Source organism: Bacillus rossius, chromosome 1 (genome assembly GCF_032445375.1).
Source record: "Bacillus rossius redtenbacheri isolate Brsri chromosome 1, Brsri_v3, whole genome shotgun sequence".
NCBI lineage: Eukaryota > Metazoa > Arthropoda > Insecta > Phasmatodea > Bacillidae > Bacillus > Bacillus rossius.
In genome coordinates this window covers 153,932,013-153,954,155 of record NC_086330.1, presented here as the reverse complement: position 1 = coordinate 153,954,155, position 22,143 = coordinate 153,932,013, and the positions used below count along the sequence as shown (strand labels likewise).

General features: G+C 39.2%; 1 protein-coding gene across 8 annotated transcripts in view; it reads left to right on the top strand.

Annotated features, from left to right (window-relative positions):
* Positions 1–22,143, top strand: part of LOC134546312 (nuclear receptor coactivator 3) — a 616,306-nt gene that overhangs the window by 458,720 nt on the left and 135,443 nt on the right. Inside the window, exon 1 of one of the 8 annotated variants that reach the window (XM_063389039.1) lies at positions 9,998–10,060. The exons of the other annotated variants lie outside the window; for them this stretch is intronic. Coding sequence (XP_063245109.1) covers positions 10,014–10,060 — 47 coding nt within the window. The 5' untranslated portion in view covers positions 9,998–10,013. Of the gene's footprint in view, positions 1–9,997; positions 10,061–22,143 lie in introns of those variants that run through there. 8 annotated transcript variants of the gene reach the window in all.

Genomic DNA, 22,143 nt, shown 5'->3' with positions numbered 1-22,143 from the left:
GGCAGGTACAGAAATTGGTGCAATGCGCGTTTAGTGTGTAGCGTGTAGTTGAAAACAAAATTTGGGTGTATATTTATCACCTTGGCATTGTTTTAAAGAATTCTACATTGAATTTCGTGTCAGAGTTTCGTATAAGTTATTTGCAATATGTGAACACATGAATTTGTTCGTTGTCGAGTTTATATGTTACACATCTCTGGCGAGTACTAAAAGACTCCCTCACATAATGTTTGTTCCCGTAATTGTTACCAATTTTAAACGTTGACTAAAAATTATAGTTTTCCATTTATTTAAGAGCTTCGTAGGTGCTAACGCACAACAGTGGCATGTAATTTAAACGCATTTTTCAGTCTAAATTGAAGTGGAAAGAACGTAGTATCCATCGAACGCATTTCTCCCATAAGAAAATGTCAACTCGTATTTTAATCCAGAAGAGTAGTATGTATTGGCCGGCATTGGCACAGGATTCAGGAGTAGGTGCAAATGTGGATATGACCAATGACCAATTGACCTCTGACGTCACGACGGCCATCTTGGATGACCTTGATCTTCAAAATTACTAAAACAAATTTCCTTCTTCGAGGGAAAAATTCCCGTTTGTATAGAAACAAAAATTTCGAAATATCCCCAAAGAGGCTTAAATGCCCAATGGGCAAGCCTCAAATAACCCTCTGGAGGTGATCTTTGACCTTGACCTTAAACTTGAAATCTTTAATTTTCGACCGAATAAATCCGAAAAAATTATTTCTAATGTTAAGTTATCAAATCCTTCTCAGTCCTCGATTCTATTCCCGGCGAGAGTAAACATGTCATTTATGTATCAAAAATTCTTAGTTACAATTAAAATAAAACTTTGATAAAAACGTTTTACGTCACACCCGCAATATTGGATTCTATAAAAACTGCAATTTTCGTTACTCCCGCCAGCTTTAAAATAAGTAATTTTAATGCTAGAAAAACGGAAAAATATTTAAAATTCATAAACAAATTTAATCAATAAAATTTTACTGCAATTTCATTTTAAAAACGCTTTTACAGTGTGGAGTACTCGGTTCGAACCCGGTTATGGCAAAAAATGATGTATCCTTCCTCCACGGAATCCACCAACAGACTGACCTCTCACCACTAATACAAAGGTAGATATTAAGTCAAGTCAGTATGTCATCATGACAGCCATCTTGTTTTCGCCTACTAGAGGGCGCTGCCATCATATTAGTTTAATATTTGCCTGATATAGCGCAATAGTATTTATTACCGTGGCGTCCGTATCTTGACATTGGGCGCCATCTTTAAATTCTGTAAATTTTAAGCTAGAAATTAGGAATTCAAAAAATCACTTGTTAAAGTAATGATTGATTCGATCAATATCAATACGAAAAATGTAATTTAAAAAATACAGGTTCGTGAAATAAAACACAGAGTGTGAAAAATATTGCGTGATTTCCAAAAGTACAAAAAATAGGAAATTACTAGCGTTTCTCGATTTATACAGTCTTCTTAAAAGGCGAAGCGAGTCCTTTACGTGACTAGACACTTGAGTTCAGGACAGTTCTGTAATACAGTCGATTAACCAGACACACCAACTTGGTAGTTAGGCACTTACAGTTTGTAGTCAGGCTAACACGACCAGTTGGTGACCAGGTACATCAGTCTGTTGGTCAGATACGCACAACCAGTCGGTTGGAAAGGCTATCACGTCTAGTTGGTAGCAAGGTACGCCAAGTCGGTGGCCAGACACGTTTATCCAGTGGTCAGGAACACACATCCAGTTGGAAGCCAGGCGCATCCAGTAGGCGGTCAGACACAATCAGTAGCCAAGAGGTATTTTTCGTCGATACTTGGCGAAAATTTTAGATCGTGTACAAACTCATGCGCATAGACCAAACGTCTCCGAACCAGGAGTTCAATCCTGACCTGACTTTAGTCTTGACTACGCACATTCAAAAAAAGAAAGCACATTTGACAAAATACACACACTGGACACGCAATACACTCACTGGAAATGCAATGTATACACAATGAAAACACAATACACTCGCAATGGACTCGCAGTACACATGCAATGAACAAACAGAACATGTAATGAACACGCAGTACTTACACTGGGCATGCAATGGACACTCATTACACACACTGGACATGCAATGGACACTCATTACACACACTGGACATGCAATGGACACTCATTACACACACTGGACATGCAATGGACACTCATTACACACACTGGACATGCAATGGACACGCAGTACACACAATGGACACGCAGTACACACAATGGACACGCAGTACACACAATGGACACGCATTTGGACTAAAATTCAACTTGGTGTGATACGATCTCTTCACAGGAATACGATCACATCAGTCCTGTAGCCTCGTAGTCTCGCAGTCCTGTAGCCTCGTAGTCTCGCAGTCCTGTAGCCTCGTAGTCTCGCAGTCCTGTAGCCTCGTAGTCTCGCAGTCCTGTAGCCTCGTAGTCTCGCAGTCCTGTAGCCTCGTAGTCTCGCAGTCCTGTAGCCTCGTAGTCTCGCAGTCCTGTAGCCTCGTAGTCTCGCAGTCCTGTAACCTCGTAGTCTCGCAGTCATGTAGCCTCGTAGTCTCGTATCCTCGTGGTATTCTAATCCTGTATCCTCGTGGTCTTATCCTGTATCCTCGTAGTCTTCTAATCATGTATCCTCGTAGTCTTCTAGTCCTGTTGCCTCGTAGTCTTCTAGTCCTGTTGCCTCGTAGTCTTCTAGTCCTGTTGCCTCGTAGTCTTCTAGTCCTGTTGCCTCGTAGTTTTGCAGTCTTGTAGCCTCGTAGTCTTGTAGCTTCGTAGCCAGTTGGAACCTTGTAGACTCGTAGCATTGTAGTTTAATACCTTTTTAGTCTGTAGTTAAATGTCCGTAGAGTTGTTGCAGCGGTTTCCTAACGTAACCTGTGAAGATCTTATCCCTGTTGCGAGATCGTATCCTTGTAGCTCGACCGTATCCCTGTTGCGAGATCATATCCCTGTTGCGAGATCGTATCCTTGTAGCTAGACCGTATCCCTGTTGCGAGATTATATCCCTGTGGCGAGATCGTATCACACCAAGTTGAATTTTCGCCCAAATATGCTTCCTTTTTGTCAAATGCTTGTCCAATGTGTGTATTGTGTGTTCATTGCGTGTCTTGTGTTTGTATTGCGTGTTCGTTGCGTGTCCCGTATGTACTGTGGCCAGTATGTACTGTGGCCAGTATGTACTGTGTGTCCATTGCGTTTCCTGTATACTGTGTCCAGTGTATACTATTGTGTACATTGCATGTTCTGTGCGTATGTACCATAGCGTTTCCTGTGTGTGTATTGTGTATCTTTTTTACGATTTTGCTTCCATTTGTGCTTCCTTTTTTTTTTACTGTGCTTCCGATTGTTCTTCCTTTTTTCCACTGCGTGTAGTGTGTGTTCATTGCGTGTGTACTGTCTCTCCTGTGTGTATTACATTTCCAGTGTGTGAATTGCGTGTCCTGTGTGTGTTCTGTGTCCATTTCTTTTCCTGTGTGTGTCGTGTGTGTGTATTGTGTGACCTTTTCTTTTGTCGAATGTGCTTTCTTTTTTTAATGTGCGTAGTCAAGACTGGAGTCAGGTGAAGATTGACCTCTTGGCACGGAGACGCTTGGCCTATGCTTACGATTTTGTTCATGATCTGTTTGAAATTTTCACCGAGTATCTACGAAAAATACCTCTTGGCTACTGCTGACGGGATGTGGCTGGCCACCTACTGGACATTCGTTCCTGACCAATGAATAGACCTGTGTGGTCACCGAATTGGCCATTATTTTGCTACCAACTAGATGTGATATCCTTTCCAACCGACTGGTCGTGCGTGTCTGACCAACCGACTGATATGCCTGGTCACCAACTTTACATGAATAGCTTACATCAAGACGTGGCTGGTCGCAGACTGGATGTGTCTGGCCACTCACTTTAGAGTGTCTATCCAACAACTGGATATGTCTGGGCACCGACTGGATGTGCCTGGTCACCAACTAGCCGTGGCTGGTTAATCGACTGTAAGTAGAACTGTCTGAACTCACATGTCGCTTCGCCTTCTAAGAAGACTGTAGAAATCGAGAAATGCTAGTAATTACCTTGTTTTTGTACTTGTGGAAATTATGCAATACATTTTTTGGTTGTACTCTGTTGTTTTATTTCTCGAACCTGTCATTTTTGATAATTTTGATTAAATTACCTTCTTCGTATTGATCAAGGATTGAACCGAGGACTGATATCGATCGAATCAATCATTATTTTGACAAGTGAATTTTGATGATTTTTATAATTTTTTTCCTATTTCTAGCTTAAATTTTACAGAATTTCAAGATGACACCCAAATGTCAAGCTGACGGAATCCACTGTAATAAATACTACTGCGCTCTAACGGGTGAAAATTATACTACTGTTTTCGCCCTCTAGCAGACGAAAAAATATGTCGTATTAGAGATGGCAGCCTCCAGCAGGCGAAAACAAGATGACTGTCATGACGTCATTTATACTGACTGACTTAATATCTACTTTGGCATTGGTGGTACGAGGTGAGTCTGTTGGTGTATTCAGTGGAGGAAGGATCCATGATTTTTTTTTTTGCTATCACCGGGTACGAACCATGGACTCCCATGTCGTAAGTGCGTTTAAAATGAGATTGTATTAAAATTTTATTCATTAAATTTGTTCATTAATTTTTAATTTTTTTCCCCCAATTTTCTAGCATAAAAATTACTGATTTTCAAGATTACGGGTCGGATGTAAGCAATTTCTTTACTAAAAATTGTATTTAAGTTGTAATTAAAAAAATTAATTTTTTTATAAATAAATTAATATTTACTCTCCCCAGGAACCGAACCGAGAGCTGAAATGGATTCAATAACTAAACAGTAGTAGTAAACATTTTTTAAATATTTTTTTGAATTATTCTGTCGAAAACTAAAGATTTCAAGATCAAGTTCAAAGATCCCCTCCAAAGGCTTATTGGAGGCTTGCCCATGGGGACATTTAAAATCTTTGAATTTTTTGTTATGAAACGGGAAATTTTCCCCCAAAACAAGAATTTTCTCCTCGAAATAGGATTTTTTCAGGATTTGTTTTAGGAATTTTGAGTCATTTTTAAAAATTTTGAAGGTCGCCGTGACTTCAGAGGTAGGTCGGTCATTTACCTCATCCACTTCGGCACCAGAACCTACTCCTGCCTCCTGTGCCAGTACCTGTTTTACATTTTGATCTCCAAGCAAGGGCTGTTCTTTAAAATTTGACTTTTGTGATCCAGTAGTTCTGTCTTTTTAGCTGTAAATCAAGCACTTTAGGTATCTGCTAGAAAAATGACTCACTCAATAGAATGCTCGTCCAGTGCCCATATTGTGAGCTGTCTCCTCGTGCGGTCATGGAGCCATCATTCCGCCCATCTGGCGTAGAGCGGACAGCCTTTACGCCAGGGAAGCTTCCTCAAAGCTGTGTTGAATCAGGTGGAGTTGGTACGGAAGTTCAGCTCAGCTCAGTTGTACCGAAACTTCAGACCAAATACGCTCACCACCTGAGTTAACATTTTTTTTTTTTTACCGCCGCTTAATGGTTTTGCCGCTGCAGTTTATGTTTTAACGAACCGAGTAAACAGACAAAAGTACACTTGTTTTATTTTTTTTGTAACTGCGAGCTGACAAGGCTTTAAACTTAACACTAAACATCTGTACCTTACAGTCCATTGTTTTCGCCTATTGTCACGCCCTGTTTGTGGTTCTGCTTCGTATAATCCAACACCTTCTCTCTGTCTTGAACTTTAGTTTATAAGCTTCTTTTCCTCTGCCTACTCGTGCACAATGTCAACCGGCCTTTGTTCTAGTTTCATAATCGCCCTTGTAACATCAAGGAGCGTGTATATTTTACATAACTGGGCCGACGATTGTTTTTATAACATAAGTTTTACCTCACACCAAGAATATTTTTATAATATTTAATTAATTTTATTTGTTTTATTTAAAAAAGTTTTTGGTGGTGACCTCAGAGGCTTTAAATTTTTACCCTTATTTGGAAAAAATAATTCTCTTTGTAAAAAAACTGTATTTGTGAAATTTTTAGTTTTTTTTTATGAACAATTTTTCCTCAAACCGAATTTCCCCCCCCCTCAAATGATAATTTTAAGGAATCTTGTGTATTTTTTTGGAGGAATGGGATGTTTTGGTCAAGGTCACCCAGTATGGTGACTGTGACGTCACAAATCCAAGATGGCAGTCGACAATTCGCAATCCACTCTCCTACTCCAGTATCTGGACCTAATATTATATAGCTACTATTCAGTAAAGGAAAAAAATGTAACGTAATCAGAACTTGAAAAAATTGCTCAATCTGTTCAGTGTGCAAATGAAATATTATTTTGGAACCACATGTTTAACACTGTGGTGGTAGATAAAGCTTCCAATAAATCGGTTACGCTACGACTTGCTTCCCACGAACTGGGAGTGACCGGTCGGGACGTCACCAGCAGAGTGGAGTGGCGAGTACAAGGATCGCCGCGGTGTCGCCGGAACCTTGTCCCAGTAACCGTGTCGTGACGTCAGCGCCTGTCGTCGCCGGCTCCCGTACAGTGGGAGGCCACGTCACGAGTACAGTCCGAATTGGAAGTGAAGAATGCAGATTCGCAAGTTAAAGAATACGCGTACTTCGGACGAAGAAACGGTACATTTTGTAAAAAAAAAAGTTTTTGTTATATTCGATATAACATTTAGGTAATTTTAAGGACTCTTAAATCGTTCTCACTTTATATTTTTTCTGGTATTTATAAATTATAAATATATAAATATTTGAACATTTTTATAATGAAGATTTAACAAATACTTACATGCACATTCATACAGATCGTAACTACGACACAAAGGCAGAATGGTAGAATAAATATCCTTAAATTCGTGTGTCGCTAATATGTGTAAACAATTAATAATTTCAGCTAAACATTGTTTCTCCAATAAATTTACAATAATAGTGTAAGCAAGCTGTTTGGTTTGAAGAGGCCAACATTGTGTCCGCCCAAATTTCTCTAGTACTAGTGTACCACAAGGGAAACTAAAGTTCGCGGCTCGCAAGTACACTGCTGTGTACTTGAATTCGGACGCGGCCAGTGTCCATGTCGTATAACTGGTCTCAAATTCCCAACTGTCTCTTGTGAATCTCCTCATGTTTGTTTGCGAACATCGACAACCACACAAACACTATGGACAAAACAACAGTTGCAGAAGGATATGGATACCATTGATACTACTTTTGAGAACTTGTCAAATTTGAGGCAAGTTACATGGCACAGGCTCTACAGTAATCTTCATTCTTTGCGTGGCGTAGTGTTGGAATTTTTAAGTATAGAAAACGTATTTAGTTCTTGGCCACAGGATACCAAACTGAAGTGGATGATAATAGTGATTATGACTGTGATAAAATTGCATATACATTACATACAAACTATCCATTTTAGATAGAGGTAAATAAATAAACATTGGCAGGGGAACGTCTGCCAGGTTCAGCTTGTACTATATAAATATAGTGTTCGCAGACCACTGAGTTGAGTTTACTAACTGCTTGTCATTATTAAGACTACTTCGCATTGAGTATAATGTTTTATTTTGCTAATTTTATCGCCACGTATACCCACACCTTACCTGCTACGTGTGGCAACATACACCCGTGCATGTTTCGCGAACATAGGGGGTTGTACTAAGCGTATCGGTGAGCCAAAGCAAACGCTATGGCATTGAAACGTTCGTGGAATACATTTTGTAAACTCGAATAGTCATAAGAAAATATAATAGAGACATTAAAAATACTTTCAATTTATTAGCCAGGAAAGTTTTGTTGGGACTAGCATGGTGTCAAGGATGGTTAACATTTGTGGTTTTCTATAGCATTACTAACATGGCGCTATCTTTGAGGTATTTTTTTAAACTATAAGTTACAGTCCCGACTTTTGATTTGATTTTTCGGCAAGGAATTATATTAAAATACTACCCATCTTGTTAAAATTCACTTAACATTTAATACTAAAACGTTTCCGCACCTTAAACGTTATACTTCTATGGTATTACTAAGTGAAATAATAAACTGAGTAATTTTAAAACACTTATAACACCGATTATATGTTTGTAAATTTGTTTTTGCTTAAATGACTGAAATTAGTTTGTAAATATTTCCTACAAACAAACCTTAACCTTATTGACTTTATTAATTATTTTTATTTGTATATATTATTTTATTAAAACAGTTAAAAAAAAAAACGTTTTCCCTGTGGCAAGTTTTCAACCCCTTCCCTTCAGGTTATCTAACGCGCATTCTACCACTAAGTTATCAGGACAATTTGAGATAGATGTGTAGAGCGATTTTCGTAACGTATTTTAAAACTTAGGATTACTATTTACTATGACTATTATACTTTGCCAAATATATTCCAGGGTAATTTCACTATCATAAAGTTTCATTTGGCACATCAATACGTTTGGTATGTCCCCTAATTTGTACAAAGTTGAAGATACAGGCTTATTTTGCTACATGTCCGCCATATTTGTTCCTCATTTACGTTCGATATACGTTCCATTTTCACGAAATTACTCCTACCACATGCCAAAAAGTTACGATTTTTTTTTTTGCCAATAGATGACGGTATTTGGGAATCCATTGCGTAGGAAATGCAGATGATGCTATATTTTCCTTGATTCGGTGCCAGTTTTCATGTGCTAGTCGATGAGTTGTTTACTGAGTAAATAACGTGCATGCAAGCCTGATTCATTCTAGTGACTCGCTTGTGTCTACGCTCTCCAACCAATAGCAGAAAGAACGAGATAAATTACTGACTACCCTACTTCCCTTTACAACTTGCAGTGTTCGTATGGAAATTTATTTCTGGAAATTTAAATTGGTGTTTATATGTGGGTTTGTGGGGAGGGGGGCGGGCACTTGTTTTTCCTTATACGGCAGATTGAATTATTTTTGTACATTGCCGATATCTTTAAAGCTTTTCAGGTATTATTAGAAAAAAAAATATTTTTATATTCCTGACATGATTAACATGTAGACTAGTAGCGTCCGTTTGATCTGTTGAGCGTATCGCGTCATAACATGATGCGGTAATTCGCGATTGTTTGGGTGGATCAGGTAACTTGGGAAAGATGCATTCGTGTTTTCCCTTGTGACGTCACGGCACGGCGGTCCCGGGAACTGACTACTGCCGCCGCCGCGTCACTTCGGTTACCCGCCCGCTGTGGTCCACTTTCCCCTCGCATCTTTGCTTCTGTTTCCTGGTAAACAAACACGGCCCCGCCATTTCTGATCCAGGTTTGCCTTGGTTTCCCGAACTCCAGGGCGATCCGGGTTAGATTCCCGGCGGTAATTGGGAAAACGGGTGGGGGTTGTTAGGGGTACTTCCGCTTTCCGAACTGTTTGCATTTCGTTAAATTCCTGCATCATCTTTCCTTCTCGTGTTCGTTCCCGATGTCGACTAGACGCTAGGTTACGATTCATTAATTCATTCCGAAATCACTCGAGGGGAATGTTGGAATGGTTCCTGGTCATAGGCAGAACCGCCGAGGGGGCGTGGCAAAGGTTGGAAGGGGGTTAGTTCCTTTTTTTTTTTTTAATCCTTGGGTGTGTTCACTATGATAGGACGAAAATACTAGTCTGTTTTTAATTCAATTTTGAGATAACCTTGTAAGTTATGCGATACGAACATCTCACGCTATTTAGTCTTTATTTTTTTTTATTGTGGGTTTTGTTAGGTGTTACATAATACAATAGGAAATAGACCCGCCGGCCCTGGATAGGCCAGTGTTCCTGGTGTGCGGTGACGGTGCAGTTAGGGACAGTTGAAACACCACACGCGACCCGCGCGGCGATGCGGAGGGAAGAGCAGATAAATTTAGCGGCGGGCGCGCGCTGCGCCGGCGCGGCGCTCGTGGCCCACTGACCCGCTTCGCCGCGGCCCCGCACTCGCCCCGCACTCGCCCGCCGGCCGTGGCAGCGCGCGGACATGCAGTGCGCGCTCGCGAGGACCCTGCCGGACGTCGCCGCACCGCGGTAAGCGCCCTCCATCTGTACGTCCTCGGTGCTGATTCCAGTGTCTCCTTCACTCCCCTCTTCATCCCACTGAAGCATTGCCTGGTAGGAGAAACCAAGTTGCCGTGTCTTACGCTGCGTTGCGTTTTGCTTTCTCGAACCCCTACCACCCCTCCAAACCACGTTTCCCCGCCCCCTATCATGGTAATTCTTAATACAGAATTCCTCTTGATTTTTTAGCTGCGACAGGGTGTTTTTATTAAAAACATTTTCTTAAGCAATAAATAGTCAAAGATCGGTAGTAAACATTAAATTTTTCTGTGCTCTGAAGTTAACATAGCAGTGTAGTGAACTATGACACGTTGATTAATTTTTCTCTTTTTTTACGTATAATGCCATATCTTGATTGCTAGCAATCATATCGACATTTTTTTCCCCTTAAAAATCGGAAGAAACGAGACTTTAAGATTTTCAGAGAGTGCAACATCATAGTTTTTTGAGTGCTGTAATATTTTCGCATGGTGGTACAGATGACTAGGCTCGGCCTCACAGCCATTTTGATTTTTGTTAATTTTTGTCATTACATTTTTTAAGTGCAATTTCTCAAATTTTAACTCATACCTTTTTTGCATTCGTTGTTCTGCCACAAATATTTCAAGCAGATATTCTGCTAGTGTAATGCCATGCGTTTAAAAAGGCGTGCAAGTGTTCGTAATTATCATCACTTCCGGGACTTAAATTTTAGAAATAGCCCTTAAAAAAAGTGATGAAAAAAATGCGAATTCCACATGGCGTGTGGGAGCGAGCCTTAAGGCGATTGCATTGGGCTCCAAACAGTGCTATCGACGATCACGTGCTCGTAATATTCTAAAGGTGCCGGTAGTCGGGGTCGAACCAACGACACCGCCGCGCCGCGCGAGTCGTGCGCGATAACGACGGTCGCCAAGGACTCGCTACTGCCGGCACGGCACACACTGCACTGTGACGCAACCTTGCCAGGCATCGTCATTATGCGCATTTCCCACTCGAAATATTGCATTTAATTGTTAGTTGCGTATTTTGTCGCGTTTCAGGGCAAGTATTTACACCAAAAATATTTTTTACTATTTGTAACATAACATTTAATTTTCCATCACTTGGACAACGCGCACAAGTGTACTTTTAGAGTAGCGTTTTCGAAATATTTCTTCATTAATATCTCGAATTACTGGAAAATATAGAGTAAAATTAAAACATCCAGCATGGCAGACGGTGTTGATGCTAAAGACGCCGAACAGTCAGTGCTGCGTCGATTGTGGTCGGGCGACTGTCGTGGCGAGTCGGTCGTTATCTGTGTTTTTGTTGACTTTGACCTTTTCTCTGCTATGTCTTCCCCCGACCTGACAGTTAGTGGGAAGTAACGAAAGGTTACGAAACACGCGGACCGTTTCCCAAACACAGTCGGCGGTGTTCGGGCAATAACACGCTCAGGTATAGGCTCACTACGGGCTCGTCACAGCCAATCTTTACGGTCGCAGTAGTGCCTGCCCGAGCGCACATGCCGTGTGCAGAGCTTCAGAAAAAACAACACACTCGATTGAAAAACCGATCAAAATACACGATACCCGTCTGGAGTCTGTTTACGAAAATCATTTAACAATACGTTGAGGGCGGATGAGTCGTTCTGTTTCCGTGATTCGTTTTTAAACTGTTTTTTGAAAAGTGTTAATGAGTAAAACGCGGGTTTTCTGAAAAGAATGAAAAATTTCAGGCATGAAACACGCGATAGAGATTCTTAAAAGCACTCACATTAACTTTTTTTTTTTTTCATTTTACGCAAAATAATATTGTTACAACTCAAACCTCATAGTTTCCCCTATGTAAGACGAGAAGACTAACCCGCCAGTCTACAGCCTTGCATGTAGAGGCGACAAGGCGGGAAATGAGTATTCCTAGCATTTGTAGGATCGGCTACCGGCCTTTTTAAAACTATGTAAACTTCTGTTGACACGTTCTTTTAAGTATAAAAAAACACACCAAATTATTAACAAATGGCTAATTTAAAATTAGGAAAATTGTACAGGTTGCACAACTGAACTTCTTCCACGGGAATTTTAACCCCCACTCCCGAACCTAATAAATTTTTACTCCCCCCGCCCCCTTTTTTCCCCCAATACATTTTTAAAAAAATATTTGCAACCAAACAACACAAAAGCTGCCCCTCTAATTCAAACAGAGCACTATAATATTGTCTTAGAAAATGTTGTTTATACCAACATGGAAACTTAAATTCGATACATATATGTTAAAGTTAATAGGCAGCATTTCGTTTCCCGATCCCATGGAGTCATTTTGCTGTTGAAGTAGGCCTATAACGGTTGAGTTTGTATTCCGTGAACGTGATCAATTGTATTTTTTGTACGTGCGTACAGAGATGAGCCGAAAGGGATGAAAGTGGCGTGCCTTGGGGCATGCACGTGAGATGCAAGGAAGGCCGGTCGGGAGCGAGTGAGCGAGGGGGTGTGGTCGGCGCGCGGGCGAGGTTAGTGCCGCGACCTACCGCACTCGGGCCGCGCATCGGGCGGTATTGATTCTGCTCCGGCCGGGTGGGGGCGCGATGCACTTGGTGTTCTTATACATGTGCGCACGCACATACAAAACACGGCCAGATTTTAGCTTATACAAGTAATATATAAATATTTCATTTGGAAAAATTAAGTATTGTTAACTAAGCGAGGGTTTTAACTGGGCGTAATTCTAACAAGTTTATTGTTAGACTAATTATTTTCAGAAAACCCACCAAAATTCAGACTTTTTTTTTTAAAAAAAAAGTCATGTCAAAAACCAACATGGGTTGTTGAAGCTCGGTATCAAAAGGAAATATAATTTTATTTTTATGTCATTGCTTTGCTGCAAGGGCTATTTCTGTAATTTCAACCTCAGCTTGCATTTTATGTTCTGTCACAAATATTATCAACTACGTATATTCACTAAGTGTAATTTCATAGACGTAAGAAACGCACAATTCGCACCCTGAGTACAAGACTATCGTAACTCAAAAAATTGAGTTTGCGAGGTATTTTTACCGTAAGCAGGAAAATATCATTATCTAGGCACTGCAAGACTGTCGCGATATTATATCTACTTTCCACGGGACTCATGGCAAATAATGAAGTGTTGCACTCTGGAAAACATTGTATATAAGAATGCTAGACTATGGCAAATGAGTTGTGGTAGTATTGCACTGATTTTTGAGTTACGATAGTCTTGTACTCATGGTGCGAATTGTTCGTAATTCTCATCCCTTATGCGATGTTTTACACCCGGATTACATTTGGTGAATATTTGTATAACAATATTTGCGGCAGAACAACAAATGAGAGAGATATCATGTTGAATTTAAAGTATAGCCCGTAACTAATTATTTAGAATAAAACTAATACCAGGCTGTGTGAGACGGAGCCTTAAACCATAATTCATAACATGCAATTAAGAAGAACGTCAGTAACCTCTTAAATTATACATTTCGAATTCGAGAATAAATTATGTAGCGATGCATACAGTGTTACATTTTCTTTCGAAAAATTTTATTGGCGTTTTTATGTTTGTATCTAAACTTGAGTATACTAACAGGGTGGTCAGGGTATTTTAGGTAGTCAGGTTTTTTTTTTTTTATGTTACTGAAAAATTAAAGTGACAGCATTTATTAATTTTAATTTGTTCCTGCCACGTACACATTTTCTTTCCCCTTTCCAGTCTGTATAAAAGTGTTACAAAAAGGTTTTTATCACATTAATTTTCGTCCGTAAGTATATAACATCTCGATTACGCGCATTGACATCAGTTCTTTTGACATTATATAAATAAAAGAATTGAAATTATGATGCAGTGCTGAAGTGTGCTATGATTGAGTCGCGATTTTTAATTCTAATTTTGGATAGTTATTAGCGTCCAACGAATATCAGTGGTCAAGGAATTTTTTCACAAAACTGGAAGTCAGGGAATTTTTATTATCATAGGTTTGCTAGACGCCCTGATTAATGACGTAGTGTTATACGTTAGAGGAAACCTGCGTATCCGCTGCGGGGAATCGAGTGGATGATTAAATGAAGACCAGTTCAAGTACCTGGAGAGCCGGCTGATCCAAGCATGTCTGCTGTGAAGACGACATTTACCATTTAGTGACCCGCAATCGTGGGTTGTCGGAATAAACTGATTAAGTGTGGCGAAGGATGAGGTTATTGAACAGCAAGGAAGGAAAAAGAGCAAATACCTGGGATGTTTTAGAGAACTGGTGCTGGAGAATAAAAAAAATAAAACTAAAGTAGACATACAGAGACACAAATAAATGAAGTATTGGGAAGAGTGGGCGAGAAAAAAATACCCTGAGCAGTAGTTTCTCAGGGTAGCGAGAAGGAACTACCCACCGCATGTCGTCATCGATGGGTGGTTGAGACTCCGGGTCTTGGAAGAAGCAGGATTGCAGCTGTGGATCTCTTAAAGAAGATACAGTAGGCACTGAAGCATGAAGGTAAGAATGTGGAAATATTCAGAGCTTAATTTCTGAATAAACACCAACAGGAGAAAAAATAAACATTTATCATTAAATAAAATTATTTGATGAAAACCTACAAGTGTTTTCCTTTGTTCAAATTATTAAATTTGTTTAATAAAATTCATTACTTTTCTATTTCATTTGTTTAGTTTACAATTTGTCAAGTTAATTATACAGTATATTTGAATCACAGTAGTAAAATGTGATTTATTAACAAAAATTATAAATGCCCTTCGAACTCTAGCTTTTTTATAAAAAATTTCTTCGTTAAAATGATGTTGCTTGAAATGAAATAACACATTTTTGAATATTATCTTTGTCATTTGGAGAAAAAAGAAAACTATCGTGGTTAACCACTCAACATTATGTAATGTCGGATAAATATTATCACATCAAAATTAATAAAAAAAACTTAACTTAGTGTAACGGTCTCTGGTGAACTGTTCTGAAAAAAGAGCTGCACAAGTTATTTTTTGTCTGTCAGCTATGCAACTTTAGAATAGTGAGATTTAGGCTACACGTTCGAAGAATTTAAGAATTGAACATGCGTACCTATTCAGAGCCAATGTATATTTAAATTCTAGATTTTTCGGTGCCAGGTTCCCTGTTTCGTAATTATTTATGGCCATGCGTCGTATGTACAGGGAGTCTTTTATAAAACATATTTTATAGCCACAACAAACTATTTTGTCGGTATGCACTCTATACCTACCAATTTGTTTTGTGATGCTCACTAAGTGGTTTTCCTGAGATTTTAAAAATTAATTTCTAAAAAAAAAAAAAAAAAAAAAAAAAACATTTGGTAGGGTGTATATTGACAAAGTGTTTAGTTACTGTCACACATTTTTTCTTCAGTTAATAGATAACCCTATGCAGTGAATGCGTAAAGGCATGTTGACAAAAGGTTATTAGTATACTACTGTGTAATATTTTCTTGTTGATAAAGTGGGTGTTGAAAGTCCAGATGGTGTTTATTTCATAGCCACAAACATTATGAAATGGCGCAAGCAAATTTCTTTTTGAAATAGCCTAAAGTGAAGAGAGAACTATGCCACATGAGGATGGTTTTTTTTTTGGGGGGGGGGGGGAGCGGGGGAGGTGGGGTTGTTGGAGGATTTTCTTATTTGTCAGTTAATTGCAACAAGGGTAAATTATAAAAACAACGGTCAGGGAAATAAAGGGTTTTTGGTCGTGGGAATTGAGGAAAATTTTATTAGAGGTTTGCGTGGACGCATGACCGCTTGTTCCGCTTGCTGCTAAAGCTTTTAGGCCCGTTCTACAATGGCACGGATCTCGCGGAACGTTTCGCTATCGCGTCTGTTGCTTCCATAATGTACGGAAACGTAACCAATGCAAACAACGATATTTTATTTCAAATTTACGAAATATTAATTTAATGAAAAAATATAGATATGCTTTGAAATAATAGCACGGGCAGAAGTAAATATTGTTACGAGTGGGGAAAACTGGTTCGTAACATGAGCCCAATTAATTTTATACAGTTTCATTTGCTACTAATATTTACATTATTAATTAACTCATCGCACTTAAAAAAGGCCGTTCACAAATAATTAAGTATATGTACAGTCCACAGTTCGCACTCCTCACTGGAGCCAGGCTCAACAGTGGTTCGCCCCTTATCTCGCGCCTGTCCGCACACACTCGTTCGCACTCGAACGGCCCTGTCGCGTCGCTCGCTAAGGGGGGAGGGGGGTTGTCTCTCGCCCTCTTCGCTAGACTCGCTTTTTCGGAACTCCTGCGGAGGCTGGCGTCGCAGCTTTTGAACCAGTTGGCCGTCTTTCTGGAGTGGACGGGATTGGTTGTGACGTTTTGCGTCAACCCGGGCCGACCCGACGTTCGAAGCTTCCAGAAAAGTGGCGCGTATTCATGCCATTTCACGCGGTGGCCTCAGTAAGCCCGCATAATTGCCAGGCCGCTAAGGGATAGGTGACAGCGTCGAGGGGGTTTGGTTAGGTTGAGCCGCGCTAATCCCCGAAGGTATGCACGAATTACGACAGCCGTGCAGAGCGGGTGACTTCCCCCCCCCCCCTTTTTACTTTACGATCAAGCTACCGCTAGAAGGACCGCACATGTATCTGGCACGCGTCACGGCTCTGCTTTCCAGTACGTAACAATATATAATAATAAAAAAAACTACTGTAGTAATAGTACAATAGATATTATTGTACTTGAAACAATATTTAACGTATTTAGAACATAAAACAAACTTGGCTACCGCCGCAGCCAAGTAGGCCTACTCAGCTTATATTGGTCGTACGGAGCAACTCATACGGACGAGCTAAGCCTTGCCGAGCTAGTCCTTACTGGTCCGTCTTCCGTCTGCGTGCTATTGTATAAACTCTGATCCCTGATATCCGTCTCCGTTTACGCGATTCTTCTTCGCTTCCCTGACATTGTAGAACGGGCCTCAGCTGCGACGCCCGGCCCGCCAGCTCAGGCGTGGCGCCTCGTGGTGCTCGGGCCTGTTGTGTCGCGGCCTGTCCTCGGCGCTCCAACCCACAAACATTCATCGCATTTCTAATCGAGGCTGAATGCAATCAACAGTTTGTATATCATGTATGTTTGTTTTAAAGTTACTGGCTCTGTGTGTAACTACGTGAGCGAGTCTTTCGGTACGCGCCAGTGATGTTTAACATCGAACCTCAGTAACGAGCTATTATACGTATTCTCATTTTAACGAAGAATTCTTTAAAATAATGCTGAGCGTGATAAATGTTCGAAAAGTATTAATTTTCGGTTGAAACTGTAATTTTTTACCCATTTTTTAAAACCTAATTATAATTCTGTTGAACAAGATGGTACTATTGATTTCTCAGGGCTAGCAGAACAACAGGTGTACCGAACGCGCCGCATGTAAATGCCTCAACACTGAACCTGTGACATTTCCTCCCTGACCGGAATTATCATCGCCTGCGTTTTTGAGGCGCGTTGAGAATTAAATTTTACTATCCACCAGAAATGCAATGAAACAAGCACGCATTACACTACGAAAATTTTGCAGGTTGAAAGTACAAGGCGCATGCATGTATAAACTGCTTTAGCCACGAGCAGAAGTCTTCAAGATGTCGGACCCATGTGGAGCAAAATGCATCCGTATATATTAACTTTCGCGAACATCGGAGTATGTACTAAGCGTATTGGTGTGCCAAAGTAAACTTTAAGGTAGTGAAAGTATCCGGGTTTATATACATTTTGTAAACTTGAACAGTCATAACAAGATTTCGCAATTTTAAAAATACCTATCATTTTATTAACCAGGAAAATTTTGTTGGAACAAACATGGTGTCAAAGATATCTAACATTTTGTTGGTTCTCTAAAGCATTACGAATGCGGTGCTATCTTTTAAGTATTTTTCCAACTAAAAGTTTCCGTCCAATAGAGAACATTAAAACAAAATTAACCTGAAACATTAAAAATTATATTTTTAACACGAAGTATATTTACTTTTTTTTTTTTAACGACAGGAATCGGTCTGGAAATACTTCCTTTAAATAAACAACCTTATTGAATTGATTTCAAGATTAGTTATTACCAGTAAAAATGTCATTACGATATGCTTTTATTAAACATGGTGTCAAATATATGTAGTCTTTAACAATTTTTTATGTCAACAGTATGACGAACGCAACGTTATCTCTACATTTCAATGTTAAGTACGGATTGTAAAAATTGTAGTGCGTATATTTTAAGTTGTCATTTTTATGACTATAAATTATAATATATTAAATGATAGTTTGTTGTACTATTATAAAATTAGTTTGACACACCAATACGCTCAATGCATCCCCAGATGTTTGCAAAAGTGAATATAAAAAACGAATCACGCGAATCTGCCATCTGTTCGAAATTTCTGATATTTACACAGATTGCAGCACCGTGTTTAGACATTTCCGTTCCAATCGACTACGAAATGCTGTGTACCGAGAACGAAGATGTTTGTTTACACATCAAAATTGTGTGGTAGTAAACAATTTTGTATGCTTTTTGGATTTTCAATAAATACGTTTAGGCTACTGTTTTACCATTGCCAAGACTATAAGCTGTCAAACTCCCCCCCCCCCCCCTTTTCTCTTTTTTTCGTACGACTCATCATTGGAAGAAACCTCCGAGGGATATTAGAACAAAGTTTTGAAGTTAAGGAATATTCTTTTATATTTGTTTTCCTTTTAATTCTTCAATGGGTTAGGAAAATACAAAATCGAAAAATATGTTTATTTCCGTGATAAGGAATGTGCACATTAAAATAATTATTAGATTGGTACTGTTATAGTTACACCACGACTTTCAAATACATACCATTAAAATACACAAATAGTTATTAATACAATTGTAAATCTGAACAATAGCATTCTTCCCCTCATGCTGAGGACTTTCAAGTGTGTTCGTCCGTTTCTTTTGAAACACGGGCTCTGGTGGCGTGCCAGTCTCAACTCAATAGGACCGAGCATATCAGGGCTTCTCTGGCTTAGTGACACTGTGTGACTTCGGCGTGGCTCTGCCGCCACTCCCGAGGCCACTCGAAATACGGAGATCAGAACCAGCTTTTGTGAATCACGGACCAGATTTCCGCGAATGTACGGTAGATTTCAGTAAAATGCCACGGAAATTTACATAAATTACTGACCGTATAGCGTGGCGAGTTCAAACTCTGTGGTACAAAGTATTTCCATCCTAAAGTTGATCCTCACAAAGTCTCGTTTTCTTTCCGCTCGTCTGATTTAGACTTAGTGTGTTCGATAGTAAGTGTCCTGATTATATGACAATCGGACACACCCCTCTCAGGAAACGTCTAGCGACAGCGGCTGACATAGACCGCGCGAAGGAGTGTCGGACCTCAAGAGAGGAGAGGTTCCCATTTCTCCCAGCCAGTCCTATCGTGATGTAAATAAACTCATTGCAATGCTTGTACATTATTTGCAGGTCTGAAATAAAAATTGGTAATGCATAGGTAACACTAACATGTTGACAACTATATAGTTTGGTTAAGTTTCATCATCATAAGGTGAAATGTCCGGGCTACTGATTGCTTCCTGCTTTTTGTTATAAAACTTTTTTAAGGGTAGGTAAAAAAGAAACTCAATCCTGGATTCGCCACTGGTCGATGCACGCGGGCTGCAAGATAAAAATAAAATAACTTTGTAGGTCTATTTGGCCAATATACTGTCAGAATAAAAGTGTGATAGCGAACCCAGTCCAGGACGTTTTTGAGGGTATAATATTCCGTTGTACTTTGTACGTCTCAGTTTCTATGATGGTTGATATTTTTTTCTAACGCATTTTGATATATTTCATTATTTTAACTAAGCATGTGGCTAGTGTTTCCATTTGCTGACTTTGGCAGTACTGTTGGCCATGGGCGTAGAATTCTCGTTTTGGCAATTCGTCTGTACTTATTATTCTATGTTTGAAACCACATATAGAGTATGAATAGTATGGTTACGTTGCGCACACGCGACACGTTGAGCAAATCGGTTCATTGTTTTTTTTTTTAATTTTTTTTTTAATCCGTAGCGAACTGTTCGTGCGCGGTGACGGAGCAGGACGGAGCGGACGTAATCTGCGGGACGTGCCTCCGCCGCGAGTAGGGGCTGACGCAAGGCGCGGCCTAGCGCTCTTTCGGCGGCGTTACATGACGTGGCGCGCGATCGCACCTTACATCTCTTAGGCCGGTATTCCAAGAATACTACTTAATCAACCTTTTTACGTTACATTTGATATAATATCCCGTCAAAAGATCTTATATAATAATAATTCATCAAACGCATTTTACTACAGATTAATTACATACTCAATTTTTTTTTAAATTAGTATGTCTTATACTACTTGCTGGACTAATGTGCCACTGTTTATGGTATACTCACATTCTTTCGTCATGGAAGAGGTAAATTTAGAGCTATTAAATCTTGTAGTTTTCATGGTAGCCAAATTGACACCTGTAATCCTTTTGTGGTTTCTTAGTATAGGTGTTGAGTATGCTACACCTGTACCCTAATCGCATTCCTAGTGCACGATAGGACACGTCCAGTCACTTATTTTTAGGGAACGGACTTTGGTGTCCTAGTCGTTGCCAATCTGTTGCCTAAATTCCACGCATGCGCAGAGCTCACTTTTTCGTTGATTTCGTCTGGCACCATTAACTCGTATATAGTCACTTTTGTGATCACCGATGGATGTATCAAGGGAGTTGGTGTGACAAATTAAACTTTATTATAGCGAAACTAACCTGGGATACATTTTTGTACATGCTAATGGTCATAACAATAAATAATCGCAACTTAAAAAGTACTTGAGAAAATAAGAAAGGTGGTTCTATTGTTGTGTGATGGTGCCTCTATCTTTAGTATTTTTTCCGTATCAGTTGTATCAATGAATTCAAAATGTCCACTAGAATGTGTTGAAACCAGTTTATAGCCTCGAACAGGGGCACCGTTTATTATAATGGTTGCTGATGCGTTTTCCGCCGAGTTAGGTTACAGCTACCTTACCTGAACATCTTTCAATACCACCCTTACATTGCTGTATTTCAATGTTTACATCGTATACTTATCGTAATAATCAAGGTTTCTGGAAACATGGAAAAAATAAACATGAAAATTAGCAATATCTTAGCTACAAGCAATATTAGTAATTTCTCATAGTATGTAGTAACATTGTTTTATTTATGAATTAGATTTTTATTCATAATCTGCATTACTGATGCTAATTAAACCAAGTAAGTGTATTAATTTGAATCACAGTCAAATCTGTTTTCGCTGTTCACCTGATTGCAATCAATGTGTTGTTTAAAAAAATTCTATTAAACGTTTATATTGCAAAACAGTTTTTTATAAATACAGTTAGGTTGGTCACCACTCTGTACAACTCAAGCCTTGTTATGCATCAATGTATGTTTTACCGGGTTGTTAATTTTGGTTGGATACGCCGTCTAGTCACAGTGATATTTCTTAACAATTCTGGCAGATGTTGTTCAGAAAGTATAATTTCTATTGCTCTGTATTTAAATTAACTCACAAATGAGCAGTTGAAGTAACATTAATTGGCAGGCTTCATATTTAGACAGGAAATGTGCTTCACAGACCACCAACTATTCCAGAATATTATAAAAAAGTAGCTGACTGCTACTTCTCAGAGAAAATAAATTATGAATTTTATTTTAGGGTTTTGCTGATTTTAGATGTTAGCTATTAAAAAATGTTAAAATTAGGTCTGCAGATGTTTAATTGTATGCATTGCCCTGTTATGAAAATTTAAAACATAATTATAAAACAATGGTGCAAGTAGCACAAAAAAAGTGTTAAATTGTTAATATGTGCCAGAATTTTTATGAATAACACATAATGTGAGAGGTCTTCAATCCACAAAGTTGGGTACCACAGCCACGCCACATTAGCATTTTTTTTTCTGGATTTTCGAGCATCAGTATAGTTTAACTTAAATACCAAAAGTGAATTTGTGAAATATTAAAATTAACATGCTAGAAAATAAGAAAAATTTTGCTGAAATTAAAACTGATAGTAACAAACTCTTGCATGAACTAAAAATGCCCTC